The sequence below is a fragment of the Falco naumanni genome, chromosome 12 (genome assembly GCF_017639655.2).
Source record: "Falco naumanni isolate bFalNau1 chromosome 12, bFalNau1.pat, whole genome shotgun sequence".
Lineage (NCBI taxonomy): Eukaryota > Metazoa > Chordata > Aves > Falconiformes > Falconidae > Falco > Falco naumanni.
This window is the reverse complement of record NC_054065.1, coordinates 17204606-17225042: the sequence shown is the minus strand read 5'-3', so window position 1 is coordinate 17225042 and position 20437 is coordinate 17204606. Positions and strand designations below refer to the sequence as shown.

At 38.5% G+C, this 20437-nt stretch overlaps 3 protein-coding genes across 8 annotated transcripts in view; 2 read left to right on the top strand and 1 right to left on the bottom strand.

Moving 5' to 3' along the window:
• Positions 1-6171, bottom strand: part of PIGF (phosphatidylinositol glycan anchor biosynthesis class F) — a 28867-nt gene extending 22696 nt beyond the window's left edge. For 2 of the 4 annotated variants that reach the window (XM_040611709.1, XM_040611707.1), the window contains exons 1-3: positions 5449-5996; positions 3722-3813; positions 2804-2920 (exon numbers count right to left, since the gene is read on the bottom strand). In XM_040611709.1, coding sequence (XP_040467643.1) covers positions 2804-2920; positions 3722-3813; positions 5449-5676 — 437 coding nt within the window. In that variant the 5' untranslated portion in view covers positions 5677-5996. Of the gene's footprint in view, positions 1-2803; positions 2921-3721; positions 3814-5448; positions 5997-6103 lie in introns of those variants that run through there. The other 2 variants (XM_040611708.1, XM_040611706.1) reach the window with 2 other exon arrangements.
• Positions 6112-10895, top strand: CRIPT (CXXC repeat containing interactor of PDZ3 domain). The gene is made up of 5 exons (XM_040611711.1): positions 6112-6239; positions 6457-6522; positions 6908-6962; positions 7578-7681; positions 10507-10895. Exons 1-5 carry the CDS (start codon positions 6224-6226, stop codon positions 10569-10571), a joined length of 306 nt encoding a protein of 101 aa, XP_040467645.1. The 5' UTR covers positions 6112-6223; the 3' UTR covers positions 10572-10895.
• SOCS5 (suppressor of cytokine signaling 5) overlaps positions 7591-20437 on the top strand; it is a 93431-nt gene continuing 80584 nt past the window's right edge. For all 3 annotated transcript variants that reach the window (XM_040611702.1, XM_040611701.1, XM_040611700.1), the window contains exon 1: positions 7591-7681. The gene's annotated coding sequence lies outside the window, so the exon portion shown is untranslated. The remainder of the gene's footprint in view (positions 7682-20437) is intronic.

Here is a 20437-nt window from a genome sequence, read left to right as displayed (position 1 = left end):
CAGACTGAATCCAAAAGCAAAACAACAAAATTAGCAAGGCACAGTGCCCACGTGAAGAACTTGGCAGCCATTTGAGCTGCTAATTCAGCCACTCCGCAGCATGGACACTGGCTACTGACATAAAACTGGACTTGTCCTCCAGCATTATCCTGAAGGAACAATGCTTACATTAGTCTCTTTTCTTTGTGGAACGTCAACTACAGGGATTTTTGCAGGTATTCTTTAACCCATTAACTCATCATATAAACCCCTCATTTGTCTGAGGCTAACAACATTTATAAACTACTGAGTTTCATAGGTTTCTTTATTTTTAACTACGAATAAACTATGACTAAGATAATTCTGCAGATAAAAGTAGCAGTATTTAGGATAATAAATAACGACTAGTGGCACAACACTTAACGTATTGTATTATTTAAAGGGGTTAAATAATGTTTGAATTAAGAGATTAACTAACAAAAGAATTTACTAGGACAGCTCCAGGATAGACAAGATCTGGAATTCTGGGCTGCAGCAGGACTGAACTACTAAGCAGCACTTGGTATTTGATGATGCCTACCTTTAAAAAGGACACTTCCAAGTCTGCGTTCACAAACAAGTGATAAAGTAGGTGAAATGAAAACTGGAAGGAGCCCTAAAATTATGGCTTTATACCATTTCTTTTGCAAGCTCCAAATATTTCCTACCCAGGTGACATCTTATAATTGCTGTTATACAAGAAATTTCAACACAATTATTCAGACTAATGATTTGAAATAAACAGTCTCCAAAAGGAGCAATACAAATCAGCAATTGAAAACAGATTTTTTAAAGGTTTTTATGCAGGAAGCTATTGCAGCCAACAATTACAGAAAAAGCCACTTTAATTATAGTCACCTGCTATCCAGAGCAATAGTTAGATAATTAATATCTATTACTTATTTACACTTGATAGATCAAGAAAAACTTTCTTTTTCTAGATGTCTTTATTTTTCTGCAAAGACAATAGCACAAACGCATTTTGTTCTTATAAATATTGCACAGGCAAATAAGAGTAACAAAAATAAGTGCCAGTGGTTGCTTAAGTCTAAATTGTATAGATATTTTTTAAAAACATACCTTTTTTATACTAAGCTATACCCTTAATCAGACTTTCTAGCTTGCTGTTCCAGTGCAATTTAATTCACTAAACTCGTATTTCAAAGCAAACTGTTGTGTTGATCTTACCTAAGCATCCTTCTCCTCCATTCAATCAGTCCCACCTCATTCCATACGGTTAAGACAGACAACCTTTTAATACATCATGTCTACACACTCAGCTCATGCCTAAATGCAAGACATTCTAGCTCATTCATGAGGTCAAATAAAAACACAAAGGACTTTGTTTTTAAAAGAGCAGCTTGCTACAATCCGTAAAAAAAAAAAAAAAAAGCTACGATATTTCTTTGTAGTCTATTTTCATTCAAAGGCCAGTCTAAATAAAAATTATTATTAAACAGACATTTTTATTCAGATAACATCACATGGCTCACTAGTAAGAAGTATGTACAGGTTGTCACAGCAAAAATGTCAAAACAAGACAACTCTGTTTCCTATACAATAATTCCGCTGAAATAACATTATGATCTAGACTAAGAAAAAAGAAATTGACAGGCATTCAAAATCTAACCTGGCGCAAAGACAGACTATTGTCAAACATCTGTTACTTCAATTCAACTATTATTTCCAAATGCAAAACCTTCAAAGATGACTAAGTGAATCAGCAATGACTTGTTTTGGCTAAACAACTCCATCCTTTTATTAAAGTCTATTCAACCCTTCCACTGAAAATAAAAACACAAACATAAATGATTTGAATAAGGATTCAAGATAGTTTACAGTAAGCTGAAAACTGAGATAAACCAAAAGTCAATACCTGAAACTACTATAAAAAGTCAACTTTTGCCCTCCTCTACAGAACCATGGAAAGTAACTTCACAGGTTAGCAGTGTTACACAACTTTTCACTTTTGAAATGACACTTCACCCTTATGAACTATTAAAAAGGTAGGAATGCCCAACATCTTATTATTAAATCTCAAGCATATGTACGTCTTTATGTTTCACCGTCCCAACAATCCTGTTATCTAGTGAGTGAAAAACAGCAGAATATAGAATACTTCTGAAAAATACATTATCCTTGATACATGCTAGTATCAAGGCTCTCACTGAGGTGAAAATGAGGTAAGAAGGCTTGTTTTACTTCAGTCATACTCTTGAAAAACATAATCCTTGAAAACTCTGACAATAAAAACATCTTTCTTTGAAATTTGAAAAAAGCATGGGTAAAGATTACATAGTTAAGACCATAGCAAATGATATGTAATTTTCACCATTACATTCAAGTTTAAAATACTCTTAAAATAGTGGGGTTTTTGGCTTGTTATTCCTACTTCAAAGCTGTATTTATGAAGGTGCTATTGGATCATGTGCAGGGTTGTCCCTGTACAGCTCAGTCTTAGGTCTCCTCTATTTCACAACCGTCATACATACACAAGGGTTTTAACACCAGTAAAATGTGCATTTGAAACTTTATTTATACAAAGTGAGATTTAGTGTCTGGCCACTAAAAATAAAAAGGCAGTTTTCAGAATCAGTGTCTTCAAAATAAATAATCATTTTCTTTGCCAGAAAAGCTTTCACAAAGCTGTAATTACAAATATGAAATGCATCCATAATTCAGGAAGTTTTCCCTTCTCTGCAAAAAAATTCCATTATATATTATTTACACCTATTCTGTTCACTTCTGTTCTGGGTAAAATCAGAAACTTCAGAATAGAACTTACCCATTTTTACTAAATACCCGTATCCATGCTTGTATGTTTGGTCCCAGCATACATAAGCATTGTAAAGTAGTAAAGGTAGACAGAAGAACTGCAAACAAAAATGTCTCAGTCACTGACCTACAAAGAAGGAATATTACAAAAATCAAGTGAGGCAGTCGCTGATTTTCTAAGCGTTCCAAGATCTGAGAAAAAAAACACCCACCCCTCTACGGCAACTTGTTAAAGCATGCATGCTTTCTTAAACCACGTGGAAGAACAAAGTATTCTCTTCTTACTACAGAGTAAAAACACAATGTACCTCATATAGAACATCAGTTCTGAATTGAAGTACGCTTGGATATTTACTTCATTATTCCATTTATTTTTCTAGTTTGATGTTGTAGAAGCAACCATGAAACCAAACTACATGATGCCATTGTTAGCCAGTAACTTAGTATCTCTCTCTGAAATCAGGCTGCTTCATGTCTTTTTTTTTTCCTTTTTTTAATCATTCCTAAAAATTAACACACTAATATCAAAAGGAGAAAAGATATGCAAGATGCATGTTTTAGAATCTTATGGGGAAAATGAAGAAATAAGACTTGGAATAACATTTGTACCCATATACTTAACATAAATATTAAAGGAGTTGTTTATAACAGTCTTGAACAATACATCTCCAAATACACAGAAATTGCAAGAGCCAACTTCTACAAAAGAAAAAACCAAACCAAAACAAAACCAAAAAAACCCACACCCCAAACAAAAAACAAAACAACAACCACCAAAAACCAAAACAGCCACCCTTCTTCCCCCAGCCGGGAGCTTATCTTTTAGCTTCCAATGTACCAGGAAAATACACAAGTACTTATACCAACATCTGCAAGAAGAACTGCCCCTTAAAATGTTTAGGGAAAAATAAAGAGTATTCAGACTTACTCTATGAGAGGTGCTCCATAAAGAACAATAATCGCATGAAATAGTATGCAAGACATGAAAAAGTATATACAGCATTTTAGAAATCTGGATATCTAAAAAAGAGCAATAAAATATCAGAAAAATGTTTCAAAAGAAAAGAGAACATAAATAACATACACAGTCTAGATCTTATCAATAGCATTGTACTCCATCTCTTCAATTTCAGCTACAGCACAGTATAACAGCACAGCACACTTCAAAAGACTTCCCTGTGTTTAATACTTTAAATAATTAATTAAAAACTATGATGTCACATCTACAATTTTTTCATGCACTCTATTATAATAAGGCAATCATACAAAAAATATAACTGGAAATGACAAGATAAACAGAGATAATTTTATTGGATGTTTTTACATTTCTGTTTTACATCTGAGTGTTCCGTTCTGTCCATTCATTAAAAGGCACCTTTCACAGAAAGTGAAAAAGTATTTAAAAGCAAGAAAATATGTACACGGAAAAAAAAACACATTCAGAATCAAACGTAACATTTAAAATTATATTAAATAAAACCCACTACATTTTCAATTTGGCATGTTAAATTCTAAACCCATCTGAGAAGTGTCCATGACTTTCTATGAATCTGCAAAACAAGTACAATTTTCTATGAATGTAAACGACAGTTCCTGGGTACTTACTATATCATACAGAAGCACAGCCACCTGATAAACAGTTCTGGTTAGGTCTGTTCTGATCAGGTCACCAATGGAAATCTCCATCATTTCACTGAACACTTTTAAAAAATATTTATCCCTTATGCTAGGCTGGGATGAAATCTCACCTAGAACATGAAGCCTGCTTCATTTTTAAATCACAGATGGCTAAGATACTTCTTTTCCAGAATGATTTTATGTATTTCACATCCCACTCATTCAGCAAAACTAGACAGAAGCTTTGCATACAAAGATACTGCTTTCAAGGATGTTTGCTTAAATGCTTAAGAATCACATCAGAGCACCAAATCTTGGCTGACTCCACAAGTTAGGAGTAAAAGACTATCCATGTGACTTCAAAACGCTGGTATACTCCCCCACCCCTGTACAAGTTGTGTGCTGCTCCAGATTTGTTCTGTTCAAATCTATTTCATTGGGATTCATACCTTCAGTGCTTTTCTTACAAACTGTAATTGGAAGAATTTCTCCCGGATTTAGATTCTTTTGTACGCAAATCTCACCATTCAAGGAAATGCAGCCGCTCTAATACTTTTCCATATAGTTTTCTATAATCTACTAACTTTGTTTAAATTATCTTTCTTTTAAACTTGTCTCTCTTTCGTCTCAAGTTCTAAAAACTGTTTGTCTTTCTTTAGAGTTATTACAAACTTACAACTATGCGTGCTAGAAGTTTTTTTTATAACACTGAAGGCCCAGCTGGACTACAAGAGTTCTGCCCCTGTTCAATTTTGTGACCATGTAAGAAGATCAGTGGCTAGGACTACAAACAATATATCGACAAGAAAGAGGAAAGGCACAGAATCGCTCTACCTTAACAGGTTATTTACAGGCAGATAAAGTTTAATATCACTAAAATATCGGAGAACTTATTTTAAAAGGTGCTACATGCAGCTCATTCATGGAAAACAAGAGTTCATCAACAAAAAATGTCGTCTTTGTCTTTTAATTATTTTAGGGAAAGAATCCACTTCCCCTCCGTATGGCCTGATAACAGTTTAAGAATAGAAATCTTACCTTGTGAGCAAACGAACTTCTCTTAGGAGACAGATTCGGTTTAAGGACTAAGTGCAACAGTATATTAAAGGTACTAACACAACCAGAACAAATGCACAGCCACGTGAGGTGTGTTCCCAAAACCGTGAATCCGTCCCAGAAGAAAGCCGGAACAACCGCTGTCAGAACAACCGAGAGGACGCAGAGGAGGTTGGCAGCCAGGAGCCTCCTTATTGCTGCTTCTTTCATCGTGTTCCCCGTGAAGCGGCCACCTGCAAGACAGCAAGTCGCACCCCGTTACTGAAACACACCAGAAGCACCACACGGTTCTGCCTAGTGGCACCACCCGAGGCAGAGCTCTGAACATAGCTGGGGGTGAAAGCGATTATTTTGGGGCAGAAGAACGCCATTCGCTTAAAAACCGACGGCAAACCCGCAGCTGCAGCAGCAGCAGCCTGCCCCGCCACCGACCGCCTGGCCCGAGGGGAGCCCCCTTCCCGCCGGCCGAGGGGAGCCCCGCCGGCGCCCAGGCCGGGCTGCTGCTCGCTGCTCCCGCCTCAACCGGGAGGCGGCGGCGGGCAGGCCCCCGGCAGGCCTCGCTCCCCCGGCAGGCCTCCGCTCAGCGGCACCTGCCCCAAGCCATGAGGGGGCGGGGGGGTGCCGGTCCGCCTCTTACCGCAGCGCCGCCGCCGCCGCGGGGCCGCCCGGCAACGGAAACCGGCGCCCCCCACACGTCAGCTCCGGGGCGGGCCCGGAAGCGGCGGTGTTGTGGCGGCGGTGTTGTGGCGGCGGCGCCATGGTGTGCGAGAAGTGTGAGTGCGGGCGGCCCGGGGTGGCGGTGAGGGCCCTGGCCGGGCCGCCGGGGCCTGCCGTCGGGGCCTGCCCTTGGGGGTCCCGGCGTCCCTGGGGCTCAGTGGGTGGGCTGTTGGTGGCGGGCCCGGCGGCTGTCGCTCTGCCGTAGGCGGCGCTTGCCGCGGTGCTAACGCAGTACGGTTTTAATTCGTTTCTTTGTAATGTCTCCTTACGTAGGCGAGAAGAAACTGGGTACGGTGATCACTCCCGATACCTGGAAGGATGGTGCGAGAAACACGACAGGTAACCTTGAGGAGGTTTAACGCTTGTTTTCTAGGTTGGGCACCTGAGCTATCTCGCCTTCTTACGGCTAGAATGTGAAATAGTTGACCAGGTTAATTTTAACCCCTTAGTTCCCCTCCCACGCAGATTTAACGCACCGGGAATATACCTGTCCCGAGCCGTTCCGTATTGACCTTGCCTGGGATTTTTCTCCTTGTGTGTAATGACAATACGCAAATAGAGCACGGTGTAAGGCATGCTGTTGTGCAGTGCTTTAATGCTGTGCTGTGTGGTTTATTTCTTTGTGACTTTTTTTGCACATGTGTAAAAGCTGTCAACTAAGCTTTTTTTTTTTTAAGTATGGAACTGGAAAACTTACTGGTTCATGTTTTTGTTCTTTTTGTAGAAAGCGGTGGCCGCAAGTTAAATGAAAACAAGGCACTGACCTCAAAGAAGGCAAGGTTAGTATTTAATATTGAATTTGGCTAAAGAAGTCAGCTTGCTGTAAATAGCCCGTTTCCTCCATATCTGGGCAACTGCTCAAACTTGTCCAAAATACATTTAAAAAACCCAGTATATTTGTGTGGATTATGTCATTTGATTAGTTTGTAAAAGCATGTCCATACATGTTTCACGGGTGCTTTCTGGTGAACCATAGACCATGGGCAACTGTTTTACTGCAGTTCTCACTGTTAGGATTGGAGCCGGGAGGGCTACTTTTCTGTGCTGAGATTGCTGGTACAATCTCACAAGCATTTCCTTAATGTTGGGCAGGGGATATTCTGTTATGCTTCTGGGAGGTGTTTAAGTTCAATACAGTATGGTATCTGAAAAAAAAAGACATATTTTTAGTTCTTCTTTTGTTAAGTTTTTGTCCGTAATGCAAGAAATCCCTTAACAGGGAAAGTGGGAGCTTTTCTGCAGCCTATTAGAAATAATCTTTATATGTCCTTCTTCTAAATCATAGTTTTTGCTGGAGTTTCTGTCTGTGCCCGCTGGCTTAGACTTTTGGGGATGTGGCAGAGGAAATACTTTATTTCAAGGTATATAAATAAAATATTTTTCTTTTTTCCCAGATTTGATCCTTATGGAAAGAATAAATTTGCAATATGTCGGATTTGTAAGAGTTCTGTCCATCAGCCAGGGTCTCACTATTGTCAAGGATGTGCCTATAAAAAAGGTGAGTTTCACTGAGTACCAAATTACCCCAGTTTGGTTTGAAATTAGAGAACAAGTAGAACTCTTGAATTTGATTCACCATACAAAGAGAAAGCTAAGGTTAGATTCAACTGCTGTCTTCAATTACTAATAGGAAGGCATAGAGAAGGTGGAGTCAGACTCTTCTGAGATGCGTAGTAATAGAATAAGAGAAAATGTACACAGATTAGAGTGTGGAAAATTCTAATTACGTACAAGGAAACACATTTTCACTGTGAGGCTGGTTAAATATTGTAATTACGGGGACCCACAGAGGTTGTAGAACCTCTAAGGGAGGCATTTAGAGCTTGACTTGAAAAGCCCTGAGTCAGCCTCATCCAGGATGGCTGTGTTTTGAGTGGGTGGGCAGGACTAGAGACTGCTGGGGATCCTTTCTAACCTAAGTCATTCTATGATTCTGCTTCTTTTAGAATCTTTCTGGTATCTGAAGCACTAGAATTGGAAGAATAATTGTAAACTTAGTTTTGGCATTTGCATAGAAAACAGTCATCTAACAAGTTCAGGTTTTCTTAGTTTTAAAAAAATTATTAGGTTCTGTAAAACTCAATTGCTTGTTGCAGTCCCTTTTCTGCTCCATTATCCCCTCTCCTCTTTTTATAATAGCTAAATCTAAAACTGGAAGTAGTGGTCTCGAAAAAAAAAAAACCAACCTAAAAACCCCAATCCATTCAAAAAACAAATAAGAAAGAAAACTCAAACCAAAAACCAAACGCCCCAGACTCATCCACTCCCCCCCAAAAACCCCACAAAACAACAACTTTTAATCTTGGTAAAGCATTAGGCTAGTTTAACAAAAGTAGAATACCTTGGGAATAAAAAGCAAAGAGAAAAGAATAAATTGAGATGTAAAAGCAATTCAGCAATTTGTCTCTGAAGGCAAATTATGCTTACGGTTGTCTTTGAGCCTGCGTGTACTCTTAGGCATTCAGTGGCTTAACATAAGTCACTGAAAGGTTAATTTCTCTGCAAGGAGTCTCTGGTCCAGTTATGAACATGGTCAATGCATCATAAGTCAAGCTTGGCTTAAGGTGAAACTGAAAAATGAAAAAGAAGAATACAGTCATCGTTCCAAGAAAGCAAGATATTGCACTGTACAGTGCATAATATATAAAATCTTTTTTGTACTTACAAAATTCTGAAATTCTGCTTATACCCAGAAGGTTTCTATCTCAGTCTTCACAGTAAGTCTTCAGTATTGTTAAAACTGTTCAAAACCTCCTGAGGGGGTAATAAAATGAATTTCAAGCAAATCTGATGGAGAGCCTTGAGGATATAAAACTTCTACTAGTGTTGCGATTTTGAATAGGAAAGCAAAAAGGCTTAAACTTGTAATTTGTGGGGAGGGGGAAAAAGTGACATGAACTCAGTTACATTGTTAATACCAAGAAATGCACATAGCACAGAGACATGGGCTGATCCAATTGCTAGATGCAGAGCTACAGCTAACTAGTAGTAAGTTTTGTGTATGAAATTTAATTGTTCTATAAATGCGTACTGAGTCAGTGCTTTAGCAGCCTGCTGTAGGAGGCTTGCCTTTTCTGGTTGCTAGATGCTTGCCAGATGGCTGCCCATATCCCATACGGTAGAACCTTTTTTGCTTTCTTAAACTTATGGCTGGCTGGTTTGGGTGGGCTTCAGGATTTCGTCTTCGTCTGCTTGTATAGCCTTCCAGGTTGGATCTGGTCTCCATAAAATTCAGAACTTTTTAAGTGCTTTAGGTTCTAGTTCCAGTCATCAAAGATACGGTTGTGACGTGTTTCTTTAAGCAAATGCGGTCATATGGCTTAGCGCTTCAAATGTTGTGTATCTCTGAAACTGAGAGTTAATTACTGCTCAATTTAGACCTGAAGTGAACAGCATGTGGGCTGGATTTTGCTCTCCAAAGTAAAGCATGTGAGATGTACCCTGCTGTTCTATTTCCTAATGGACTTGTCGGTATGTGACCGGTCACATCATGTCAATATATGAAAGCACATGATTTGGAGAGAGTTAACCAGAATAGTTGCCGCTTGACTTTTTTTGTGTCTGCTGTTGAATGATCTTGTAAAACAAGATGTGGCCTTACCAGACAAAAGATGTAACACCTTTCTACTTTAGAAGAAGAGGGAAACCTTGAGACGATGCACCCCTCTGCCCTTGCTGGACATGTGTACTTTTGCTGCTGTAGTCTTCTGACTTGTCATTCTCTGGGTTTAGGTCAAAGTCCTGTGGGACATCGGTGGTTATCTTCACTTCAGCTCTCAAGTATTTGTGGTGTCCATTGTTTCTCACTTCTACTACTCTAAAAATAGCTTAATTCTGTGAAATCGACACTCTCTGTTGTCTGAAGCTCCCTACTTGTTAATCCCCATTTAGCAGTCAGTTTGTTGGTGACTATATTTTCCTAGGCTAGCTGCTTTCTCTTTATCTCAGGCCTTGGTTTGGTTACAGGACTCATGAACTTCATGAGTTTTTACCTGTTTGCCAGGTGGGAGCCTTTCCTGACTCTTTTCCAGTATTCCAGCAAATTATAGAGGCTTTGGGCAGTATTGTGAATCATAACGCTCTCAAAATAGAACCTTTTTTTCAAGTGGCAGTATTACACATATGCTGTAAATACTAATTTATATTAAATTCATTATTACTGCTGAATTTGCAATATCTGGTGAGAAAATGCACGGACAGATTGTCAATGAGAACTCTTTTAAACAATTTTTTGAACATGATCTTTACAAAAACATAGCAACTATGTTTTTGAAGAAAAACTTTTATGATTTTAAAATTTACACACCTTTTGTGTACTTATAGGCATCTGCTCAATGTGTGGCAAGAAGGTCTTGGATACGAAGAACTACAAGCAAACTTCTGTCTAATTGTATTGACTAGTCTTTTTATGAACTTTAACTTTTGTGTCTTTGTACAGTAACTTTTCTTGAAAATAATTTGTGAATATTGCTTTCTGGAAAATATTTGCTTGGAATGCGATAAGAGGTAAAGACAGCCTGATTGTTTGCCTAGAAATGTACATAATGTTTGATTTTTGTTCGTATAGCACTTATTTTAACTGGTATTTAAAGGTAATGGTTTGCAGCAACTGATACAGTTTGAAGTGAATGAGAAGATCCTAGTGGATATGTTGAAACTGTTACCATTATAACACAGATCTTTGAGATTAAAACTTTGGTTCTTTGGCAGTATCTTGAGTCTTCCACTTGTCTGATAGTAATACTTTCTAGATGTATAAAATATGAGCTTGTATCACCTCGTTATAGTAGTATCTTCATTTAGTTCTCTGCTTATAGGTATTTATAATTACTCTCACCCCAAAGTATTACGTCCTCCCCTCTTAAGTAATGTTCTTCAGATTTTAACGCCGAGTGTCCTGTTGAATTTTGTTTCTGCCTACAGTAGAGTTGGTTAAATCACAAGTATTTTTAACTACTGAAATCTAGTGTGCTACTCTGCCAGGTCTTTCTTTGACAGTAAGACTGATCAGCTATTCCCTTGTTAGGTTCTAAGGAGACTTCACACAGGGTATCTGGTGGCCCAAGGCAATAAAATAATCAGCATCTATTTCTAAAGCCAGGTCTCAGTCTCATCATTTCCTCAGTTAGTCTGGCTTTTAAATACTTGGTTTGAAACTGGCTCTTGAATTCTGTGATGTAATTCCTTATATACGTGTCAGATCTGACAGATTGAAACAGGCTGCCTTCTCTTCAGCATTGGTTTGATGCAAGACTTGAAGTGAGCCTCTCTGAACATGAGAGGCTGAGCGTTGCTCTGCGTTTCTTTTGTCCTTTGGTTAGTTTCTACTTAAGAAAGCAATTTCTGTTATGGAGAGTAATAAATGTTCACAGTGCATGCATTTTAAGGGAAAAAATGGTATTATTTAAATTTCTGGTGGGGTTTTAACTAGACCTTTTTAAGTGTTTACTCCTCCCAGCAATCCCCATTTGGCAATCCCTTATGCTTTTGCAACTTTCTTTCAACTGTAACCGAAAAACTGTCAATGGGAATTTCCCTATGAATAGATACTCTGGTTTAGGTTTCCTTTTGTTCTTATATCTATTACTGAGACAACTGCATGACTAATGGAGATTGAACAATCACTGTTCTATGTGTTAGTGGGAGAAAATAAAGAATACTGGGGATATAATTATTCTCTTTGCTCTTAGCTCCTGCCATGCTGTGGTTGCACTGGAAGCAGTCCTCTAAAGGGGGTTGTCTGACATTTCCTGTTACCCTTAACTATCCATTATTGGGCATCTGTCACCAAAGTTCCTTGTTCCAAATGCATTCACATCCTGCAGCTGCTAAAATGGTAATTCTTTTCAGCATTTTATATTTACTAAGAAGCTTTGTCAGGATAGTGGAATGAGCTGCGTCTCCCCAAAGAAGAGAGCAGTGCTGCTGCTGTTCTTCTTAAAAGTTTCAGTTACCTTAACAATTGAATGGAGGTATGTGGGCTTAGGTAGCTGGTGATAGCTGGCAACCTCCAAAATTATTTCCACGTGGTGGTGGCCATTTTTTTCCAAACACTTCAAAGAATTTTAACATTAATATACATCTCTATGGCACTTCCTTTATAGGGATGAAAAGAAAATGTCTATAATTGGCTTCAAGTTTTGCAGCCAGTGCTTGTCAGCAGTGTGTGTGGCGTTTTCAGGTGGCAGATTCTCTGATACTCTGAACTTTTCACCCTTCATGGGTGTGTTCTGTAAGATTGATTTTTTTTTTCTATTCTGTGAATAAAACTTCTTTTCTTGTCTTCCTAAAACTTGCCAGTATCTCGATTTCAAAAGCATGACTGTAATTCTTGAATACATGGTATGAATTGAATATTTATTGCACTCTGTAAACAGTGGCACTGAATGAACTCTTACCTCATTTTGTAACTGATTTTAAGAACAACAGGGATTTAAATAATATGATCCATTGTTCATAATTACTTTGTGAATAGAGCTGTCGTGCACCTGTATCTTATTACTGGGCAGCTGCTTTTGCATGTCAGAATGTATTTTTGTTGGAAAAGGAGGACATGTTTTGTTTGGATGTTTTTTTGAATGTTTTTAATAGTGGATACAAACAGCGGTTTGTTGTTCTGGTGGTTTGTACATGCTTGGGATCTTCCATCTGTAGCTCTCAAACCTTCTTAGCCTTGTGAGGGGTTCAGTTTCTGAGATCTGTAAAATTTGCTGATATAACAGCCAACTTCCAGAAAAGCCCATTTTCGGAACATTGTTTTGGACACCCGTTGCTTTAAATTTAGATCATAAGCCCTATCCTGCACCTCTGAGATGCACCACAGTTCAAGGCAATCTTGGCAAAGAAGCACTTAAGGTTAGCTTTGAAACTAACATACAATCCTAAGATACAAAACTAACATAAAATACAGTTTCAGTATAATGAAATTGTCATGTAGAAGCATTTTTGTTGATACCAAAACTATTTTGTTAGCAATGGATGCCTTTCCTGAGACATTATGCAATGGAAAACAAAATCTGGAATGGAAAGTTGCCATTTTTGTTTTGTGTACTGCAAACACATTAATGTTCCCAGATGATCAGATTGTCCTCTAAATCACAGTTTACGTAAGAGATTTGTGTTGCCAGATTTAGTAGGATTAGAATTTTCTTCAGTACTGCTGGATTCTTACACTGGCTTCACTGTTTCTGCATGTTCATTGGACAGAGCTATTACTGAGCTAAGTGTGAGCAACATTTCAATGTAGATTATTGAAAGAACAGGTTAGTTATAAAAATGTTACTGTGCCTGTAACAGCCAGTCAGATGAAAATCGAGCAGGAACTGTCGAAGGGTCCTTGTTCTGTCATGGTGTTCTCACATTCTTCTCCATGTTGGTTTTTTTGTGATTTTTTGTTTGCGTTTTTTTTTTTTTTTAAACCCTGTTCTTTCTGCTGTAGAAGCTGATGAAAGGAACATCCAGGATAGTCATTTAGCAATACTGTCCCAAAGCATTAGGACTACTTTAATTGTTTACTTATAGAAATGTGGTGGGGTTTTTTCCCTTCTTAGGTTTATTCTGTTTATTCATCATCAGAAGGATAACAAGAAAGACTTTGTCTTATATACAGAGATGTCACTGATCACCTTGCATTCAATTTTTCTTGAGAATGGCCAAACTTATACCAAAATCTCTTATTTAGCAAAGTAAGAGATATACAGCTTTCGGATGGTAAGTCTGTTGCACCTATGTATCACCCTATATAATCAGCCCACCCCTCTGCAGTGCCTCAGATTGCACAAATATTCCAGTTCTGTACAAACAGAGCGTCGCTGTGCCCAGAGACGCTTAGACCAGGTCACTCTGCTGATCTCACAGTCATAAATTCTGGGCAAGAATGACAGGTGCCTTTGTATTATCAGTGGACATAAGAGGTATATGCAAGAATTAAAGAGCAACAGATTGAATTAAGCAGCTGCTTGAAGTAGTGTGGCGAACTGTGTTGCTATATTTCCCTAAAACAAAGCTGTAAGTTTCCCAGACACAGAAAGAATCCCCAGCATGACAGATTCATTATTCACTGGAAGACGGTAAGCCAAGAGCAGGAGCTGTGGCTATTAGCATCTGGTATGGCAAAATTTAGTTTGTGATAGGGCCTCTACACTGCAAATAAGATTCTGGGGCTAATAAAGACTTACAAAACCCCCTCAGACAAGTCATTGTTTTCCCTGGATTGAAACTGGGCTTCCTGATCTCCTGTAAGTATATATGGCCTAAAGATGGGCCCCTTTCTGTCATTCGCTTTAAACCTTGGAGAATCCAACAGTGGTTTTGGGGATGTTGCTGCCCAGTCACTGACTTACTGGCTGCTTTAATAGAACTATCTGCTCAGTGGGCACATGGGGTCATGCAAGGATCTGTTTCGCTTACGTTATTGTACCACATCACTGGACTGGTTTAAGAAAAAAAAAAATGTTGCAGGGTGCTAAATGGAATCCTGGTGGCAGGAGAGCTCACACTGAATATCACGAGGGAATGAACACATGGCTGCATCACAGCTGAGGTTTGCTATTAAGCAAAAATATTTTCGCTCTCCCCGTCAGCAAACTGGTTGGACAATCTGATAAGGCATGGTGACAGCCCTTACAAATAACAGAGCCAAATGTTTCTTCTAGTGAGGATTACAAATGTGCTTCATGTGAAGACCAATTGGTTTTGAACTGCTTATCTTCCTTCCAGACTTGTGCTTTTATGGAAGAAAAAGTTACCATCTGAAATTCATCAGAAGCTGATTTTTTCATCAACTTTTATGGGTGGGGGCCATAGTTTACTTCACAGAACGTGCATGAGGTACACATGTGTTTGTCATGTCTGGCAAATGCCTGCAGAATGCCTGAGTTCTCTGTTGACCAGGAGTGCTTATTTCATCCACTTCAGAGCAACAGGGACAGATGTGTTAAAGAGACCTCAAAGAATTTGTTTGTAATCTTGCCAAGAAACTGAAGGAAGAGCTGAGTGGAGTATTCTCCATGTGGGTATTGCTGGTAAAGGTTACTTTCTTACGTGGTTCATGAAGACACTTACGATGCTTATTTTTTTGCCTTGCTGCCATCATTTACGATAAATAAGCAAGTAAATTTTTTAGGCACCGTTGAATTGATGGCCAAATAACCACCTAATTAAGCAGACATTTCCAGATGGGCTTTCTAGTAGAAAACCTCTAGAAACTACTTCTCCTTTGTGTCTGTGTCTCTCTGTCTCTGCACTGAATTTAGCAATGTTGGCGATTCATTAAGCATAAGCACTTCCAGCAAATGCACTTACTATATGCTTGTTTTCCAAATGGTATAGGGAAAACAAATGTTGAGGTGGGGTTTTTTTTCTGCCTTGTCATGGTTATGATGATTAAATATTAGTACTGTTAACTGTTTCAGGTAATGTGCAAACACACAGAACTCACAGTTGCCATTTTCTACCGGTTAATGGGTCTCATCGTAGGCATCTTAAATATATCGTTATCAGTCGAGACTTCAGGAAATCATTCCCTGTTGTTAATCTTGTTACTCCTTTTGCTGCTTCCATAGAAGATAAAGATTTTAAGTTTATACAGCTCCCAGATTGTGTCATGGACATTTACTATTCTGATGCATTTACTACTCTTCGGTAACACATCAGTGCAACTGAGACCACATGTGACAAAAGGCATGGCTCTCAGAGTTGGCATCGAGCCCAGTCCAACTTCCGTCTCTTATTGATTCAAATATTTAAATGCTAATTGGATTAAGCAAAGACTTTACTCTGGCGTCTTAAATCTCTGTCTTTCTATGGAAGGCTTTTGAAGAAATGATGACATGACATTTCAGTGATGAACAGCTTCCTTTTACGGCTTCCAAAATCATTGTTTCCTGAAGGATGGGAAGTAAGCGAAAGTGATATAAGGGAAGAGTTATTCTACTGATTTTCAGACCTATTTGTTTGGTTTTCAGGTAGTCTCTACTTATTAGGGTTTCACAGAAATCTTTAAAAGGTTAGGAGAATGGCGATAACAATTGATCTGTTAAGATTTTGTTGGTAATATTCAGCCCTATTTCTTTCTGTTTTATCCAGATTTCTTATCATATCTACCTCTCTGCACGTGGCTAACATATAAGCATACGCTCCTGCTGAACTTTGAGTAAGTGCAGCATTGATAGTTGCACTGAGATAAAAACAGACAGCCAGGTATTATGGTACATGAAGAAAAGAAACCCATGAAGAAAAGACTGTCACGTACATTCATTATAAAAGAGAAAACATTTAAAATTATTTATATTAGCTAAATTAAAAACATGATCATGCAAATATTAAGGATATACACTAGCTTGCAATCTCCATGTCTTTTTATTCTATAAAAGATTTCTGAAGATTGGGGTGTTTGTTTTTTCAGAAACAGCTGGAGGCCAGGGACAGGTTTTTTTAAGGGTGAAGTTTATTTAAGCAAATAAAAAGTTTTAAATCCTTTCCGATACAAGACTGCATGTGGCAAGGTCATGAAGATTGTTTGGAGGTGAATATATAGGCTAGCCAGGTTTTGACAAGTGTGCTTGTCACATGCTAGCTGTGAAATGCAATTTTATAAAGACTGCTCTACCATAAAGTGCCATATGCTCTGGCTTCATTCCTGCCTTTATATTTGAAATGAAAAATCAATGCTTGGATGGAGAGAGGAAGTTGTAGTACTGGCAACAGTAGAAGTGTGTGTAGCACAGGCACATGCATCTGTCATTGGGCACTCAGTTAGTGTTAATTTTCTCTTGTAATGCCACACAAGATAGATAAATAAGAACCATTCAGCTGATCTGTCCAAGGCTGCTGAGGAAGCTGATGTCAGGTTGGGGTTAGAATTCTTTCAAAAAAACTTTGGCATATGTAGATTGCTAGGAGATGTCTGGTCTCTGTGTGTCTTTTGTGTGTGTAATACTTTCAATACCTGTATGACCAGGGCAGACTAAGAGTTTGACACAAGAACCCCTTTAATGAATCAGTTTATTTGGAAAACAAACAGAGCATAGTTTTGGTACGTTGGTGTTTTTTTTTTACCTTGAGGTCCATTCAAACAGTTTTCCATAACGTTTTTTGTATGAGTATGTAATTTTCCCCACCAGCCCTTAATACTTCAGGCTATACAGCTGTCTTATTTGTGTAAACACTTTCTCCTTATAATTGTTCAACTTTCAGCGATGATTATAGTTAGGCAGGAAATGTGATAGTTATTGAACATTTCATACATAAAACTATCAGTTTAGCCAGTTCTTATCTGGACATCTATGGGTTATGACACATTATCCCAATTCTGCCAAAGATTAAGGCATATCCAGGTTGTTGCAGGACAACATTTTCTCAATAAGATGGGTCAACAGGATTACAGTGCATTGAGGAACCCACAAGTAAATCCCAAAGTACATTTGCATGTGAAAAATGTTACATTTATAAAATTGGTAAAACTAAGAATGCTGAAGAAAGAGCAAGTATTAAAATAAATCAATGATCTGATAAGAAAAAACCCCAAATATCTCTAAAAGATAAATGTTTTATTCAAATTCATGTTAACGGGCAGATTTTGCCACACTTCGTGATGCAGAACAGTATCTTTTCCTCTTAAGTATTGCTCCTACTTTGGTTCAGACGTGCAAATATTTAAAGGTAGGTAGGGACCTAATTCCATTTAATTGGTTTCTTTGAGAATGGATGCTCACATCAAGCTTCTATGAATAAGGCATAAAAAGTGGCATTTAGAACAACTGGCATTTTTTTAAATACCATTGTCTGACTTACTGTTACTGGCAGGTTTATTTCCAATAAAGCTTTAATAAAAATTAAGCTTGCCACTAGCAGGTAAATAGAGATACATCAGTAGCTGATCTTTTCCCTATGCAGAAGGACCTGGAAAGACTATTTGATTTTAGAGATCTAAAGAAACTGCATCATGTTACCTTGCTGGTTCTGTATTCCCTTCAAAAAGTGGCAAACAAGACTTCTGAGCTGGAATTTCCACTAGTGATAAATAAATTACCTTCAATGAGAGCAATGAGACAGCCTGCTAACTGATGATTGAGCATTTTCCATATATTGCAGCAGCCTGATAGTGCAGTACTGACTTAGTATAATGTATACTTTGCATGGCATCGTTGCATGATATAGTATATCATTCAACCCTTTTCCAGTCTGTCCTAGGAAATAACTTTAGGTTAAGGAAAAGGATTACAAATATTTTTTGAGAGCTAAAAAAATACAGCTTTGTTCTCTTCTTTGAATTCTGCAGAAGGCCCCATAACATTTCTGTGTATTTGAGAGTCTTAATTTCAGGATGTAGAAGCATTCATGTAGAGGAAATAGGCAGTTCAGGAGGTGAATGGCTCTCTGCAGCCACTTAGACATACTTCATTGTAGTCTACTTAACCAAATTTCTGCTATATATGACTTTTAGGAATAGGCACATAATTCCCTTGCTGTTGTTCCAGTGGGCTATGAATTCCAAAGGGCAGCTTACCAGGCAGCAGTTTCTGAAGCCCTGTGGGGTGCTTGTCTTGCTATGCCAGCTGGGAATTTTAGCTTGCACCCTAATTTTGCCAGCCAGAAAGGATAGAGGACAGTGTAGAAGGAGATTACATCAGTCTGGTATCTTCTGGGAGGAATAGGGGGAATGCTGGCTGGGGAGACTTTCTTTTTTCTTTTTTTTATCAAAGCACCTTTTGGAAAGTAACCTATAGAATCCTTTGAAATGGGACAGAATCCTCAGGAACTGGATCCTCAAAGGTGTGTGGTCATCCAGCTGTTACTGAAATGTGGGTAGTGCCTGAGTGTCTTCGGGGATAGGGTGTTAATTTTGTCTTCCATAGACTTTGTTAGTAGTCAGGATGAGTTGGTTTGGTTTTGATTTCTTGTGGGGAGATGAGTAGGTCATTTTACATTTCAGCTAGTAAAATGTTAACTGTGGTATTATGCTGTGAACAGTGAAAGAACACCTTGTCTGTTTTTTGTCGAGTAGCTGTGAATTCAATACTTTTATCCTTTAGCAAGAATTTTAGGAGACTGGAAGGTGCTAACAAGACATGAGAACAAAGCTGTGAAATAGCTGTTTCTCTTGTACAGATTCTCCAAACGTAACAGAAACACACTACATATGGTAATCAGTGTCTGGCAATTGTTTTTACTGTTAGTGCCGTCAAACTGTGATTTGGAATCCTTTTGCATTTAATTCTTAATCACTATAAGAAAATTCTTCTTTGGATTTTGGATCTTTTTGCAAGACTGTAAGAATGATGCTGGTGGCTGTCCTGCTGCTTGTCAACACTGAGCAATACCATGCATATGTGTCCACAAAGTCATCTGCTCAATGTTCAGCCTTAGTTTAATGTCCTAAAATATTCTAAGTCTGGATAAAAGTTTATAGGAGTATCATTCTTAACTTCTGAGAACAGCTCTGAAGTGAACTGCTGTTTTTTCAGTAGTCAATATTTAAACATGCTTCAGTTAATCAGAAAACCCACATATCACCCACTGTGTATTCCTGTCCTATAAGAATGATCTACCTTGTATCTGTAGAATGGAGTTCGTAGTTAAAGTCTGGCTGAAGTCATATTCCTCTTCTTGTGCATTTGATACCTAGCAACCTTTAAGCATTAAGGCCTTAACACAGCTTAGGTAGCTTCTCACTCAGACTGTTGCTTTTTGAGAATCTCATCGTTCAGGCCCCAACAACTCACATGCTTTTGCGCAGGAAAGCTGCGGTGCCCATCTCAAGGCTGAAGCTCCCGTTGCACGTGAGCTGGCCTCGCAATGAAGCACTGGAACACTGACGTCTCTTTTGTGGAGCTAACTGCAAGTGACTTCACCAAGGTCTTGGTATCTGGGTCATTAGCAAAACCAGCTTTGGGAGCTGGCTAAAAATCTCCCCTAAAATCTCTCAAAGGGAAACAACAGTGATACACTAGGACTCTGTAGCTGTTCCTGACTTTTTAATAGCAGGCACTATGATTAACCACCAGGAATTATTTCACTTCTACAACTGTGGGCACCCCAGTAGGTTTCAGAGCTTCAGTGACTGCAAGAGTAATCTGTTTCGTAAACTGCTCTTAAACTAGAAGAAAAGCGGGGTCTTGCAAGCCCTGTTTTTACTGCCATACTTGTGAAGTAACATTGAGATGGCCCTACTGCACTTCAGGTACATGCAATGAAATTCTAACATGAAATAACTATGAGCTTGTGTGCTAGAATTTCTTTAATGCTTTGGAAA

Bases quoted from the DNA above. Each gene is read 5' to 3' on its own strand.
- CRIPT (XM_040611711.1), top strand. The intron at 6,523-6,907 runs GTAACCTTGAGG...TTCTTTTTGTAG, and splicing joins TGGTGCGAGAAACACGACAG to AAAGCGGTGGCCGCAAGTTA. The intron at 7,682-10,506 runs GTGAGTTTCACT...GTGTACTTATAG, and splicing joins AGGATGTGCCTATAAAAAAG to GCATCTGCTCAATGTGTGGC.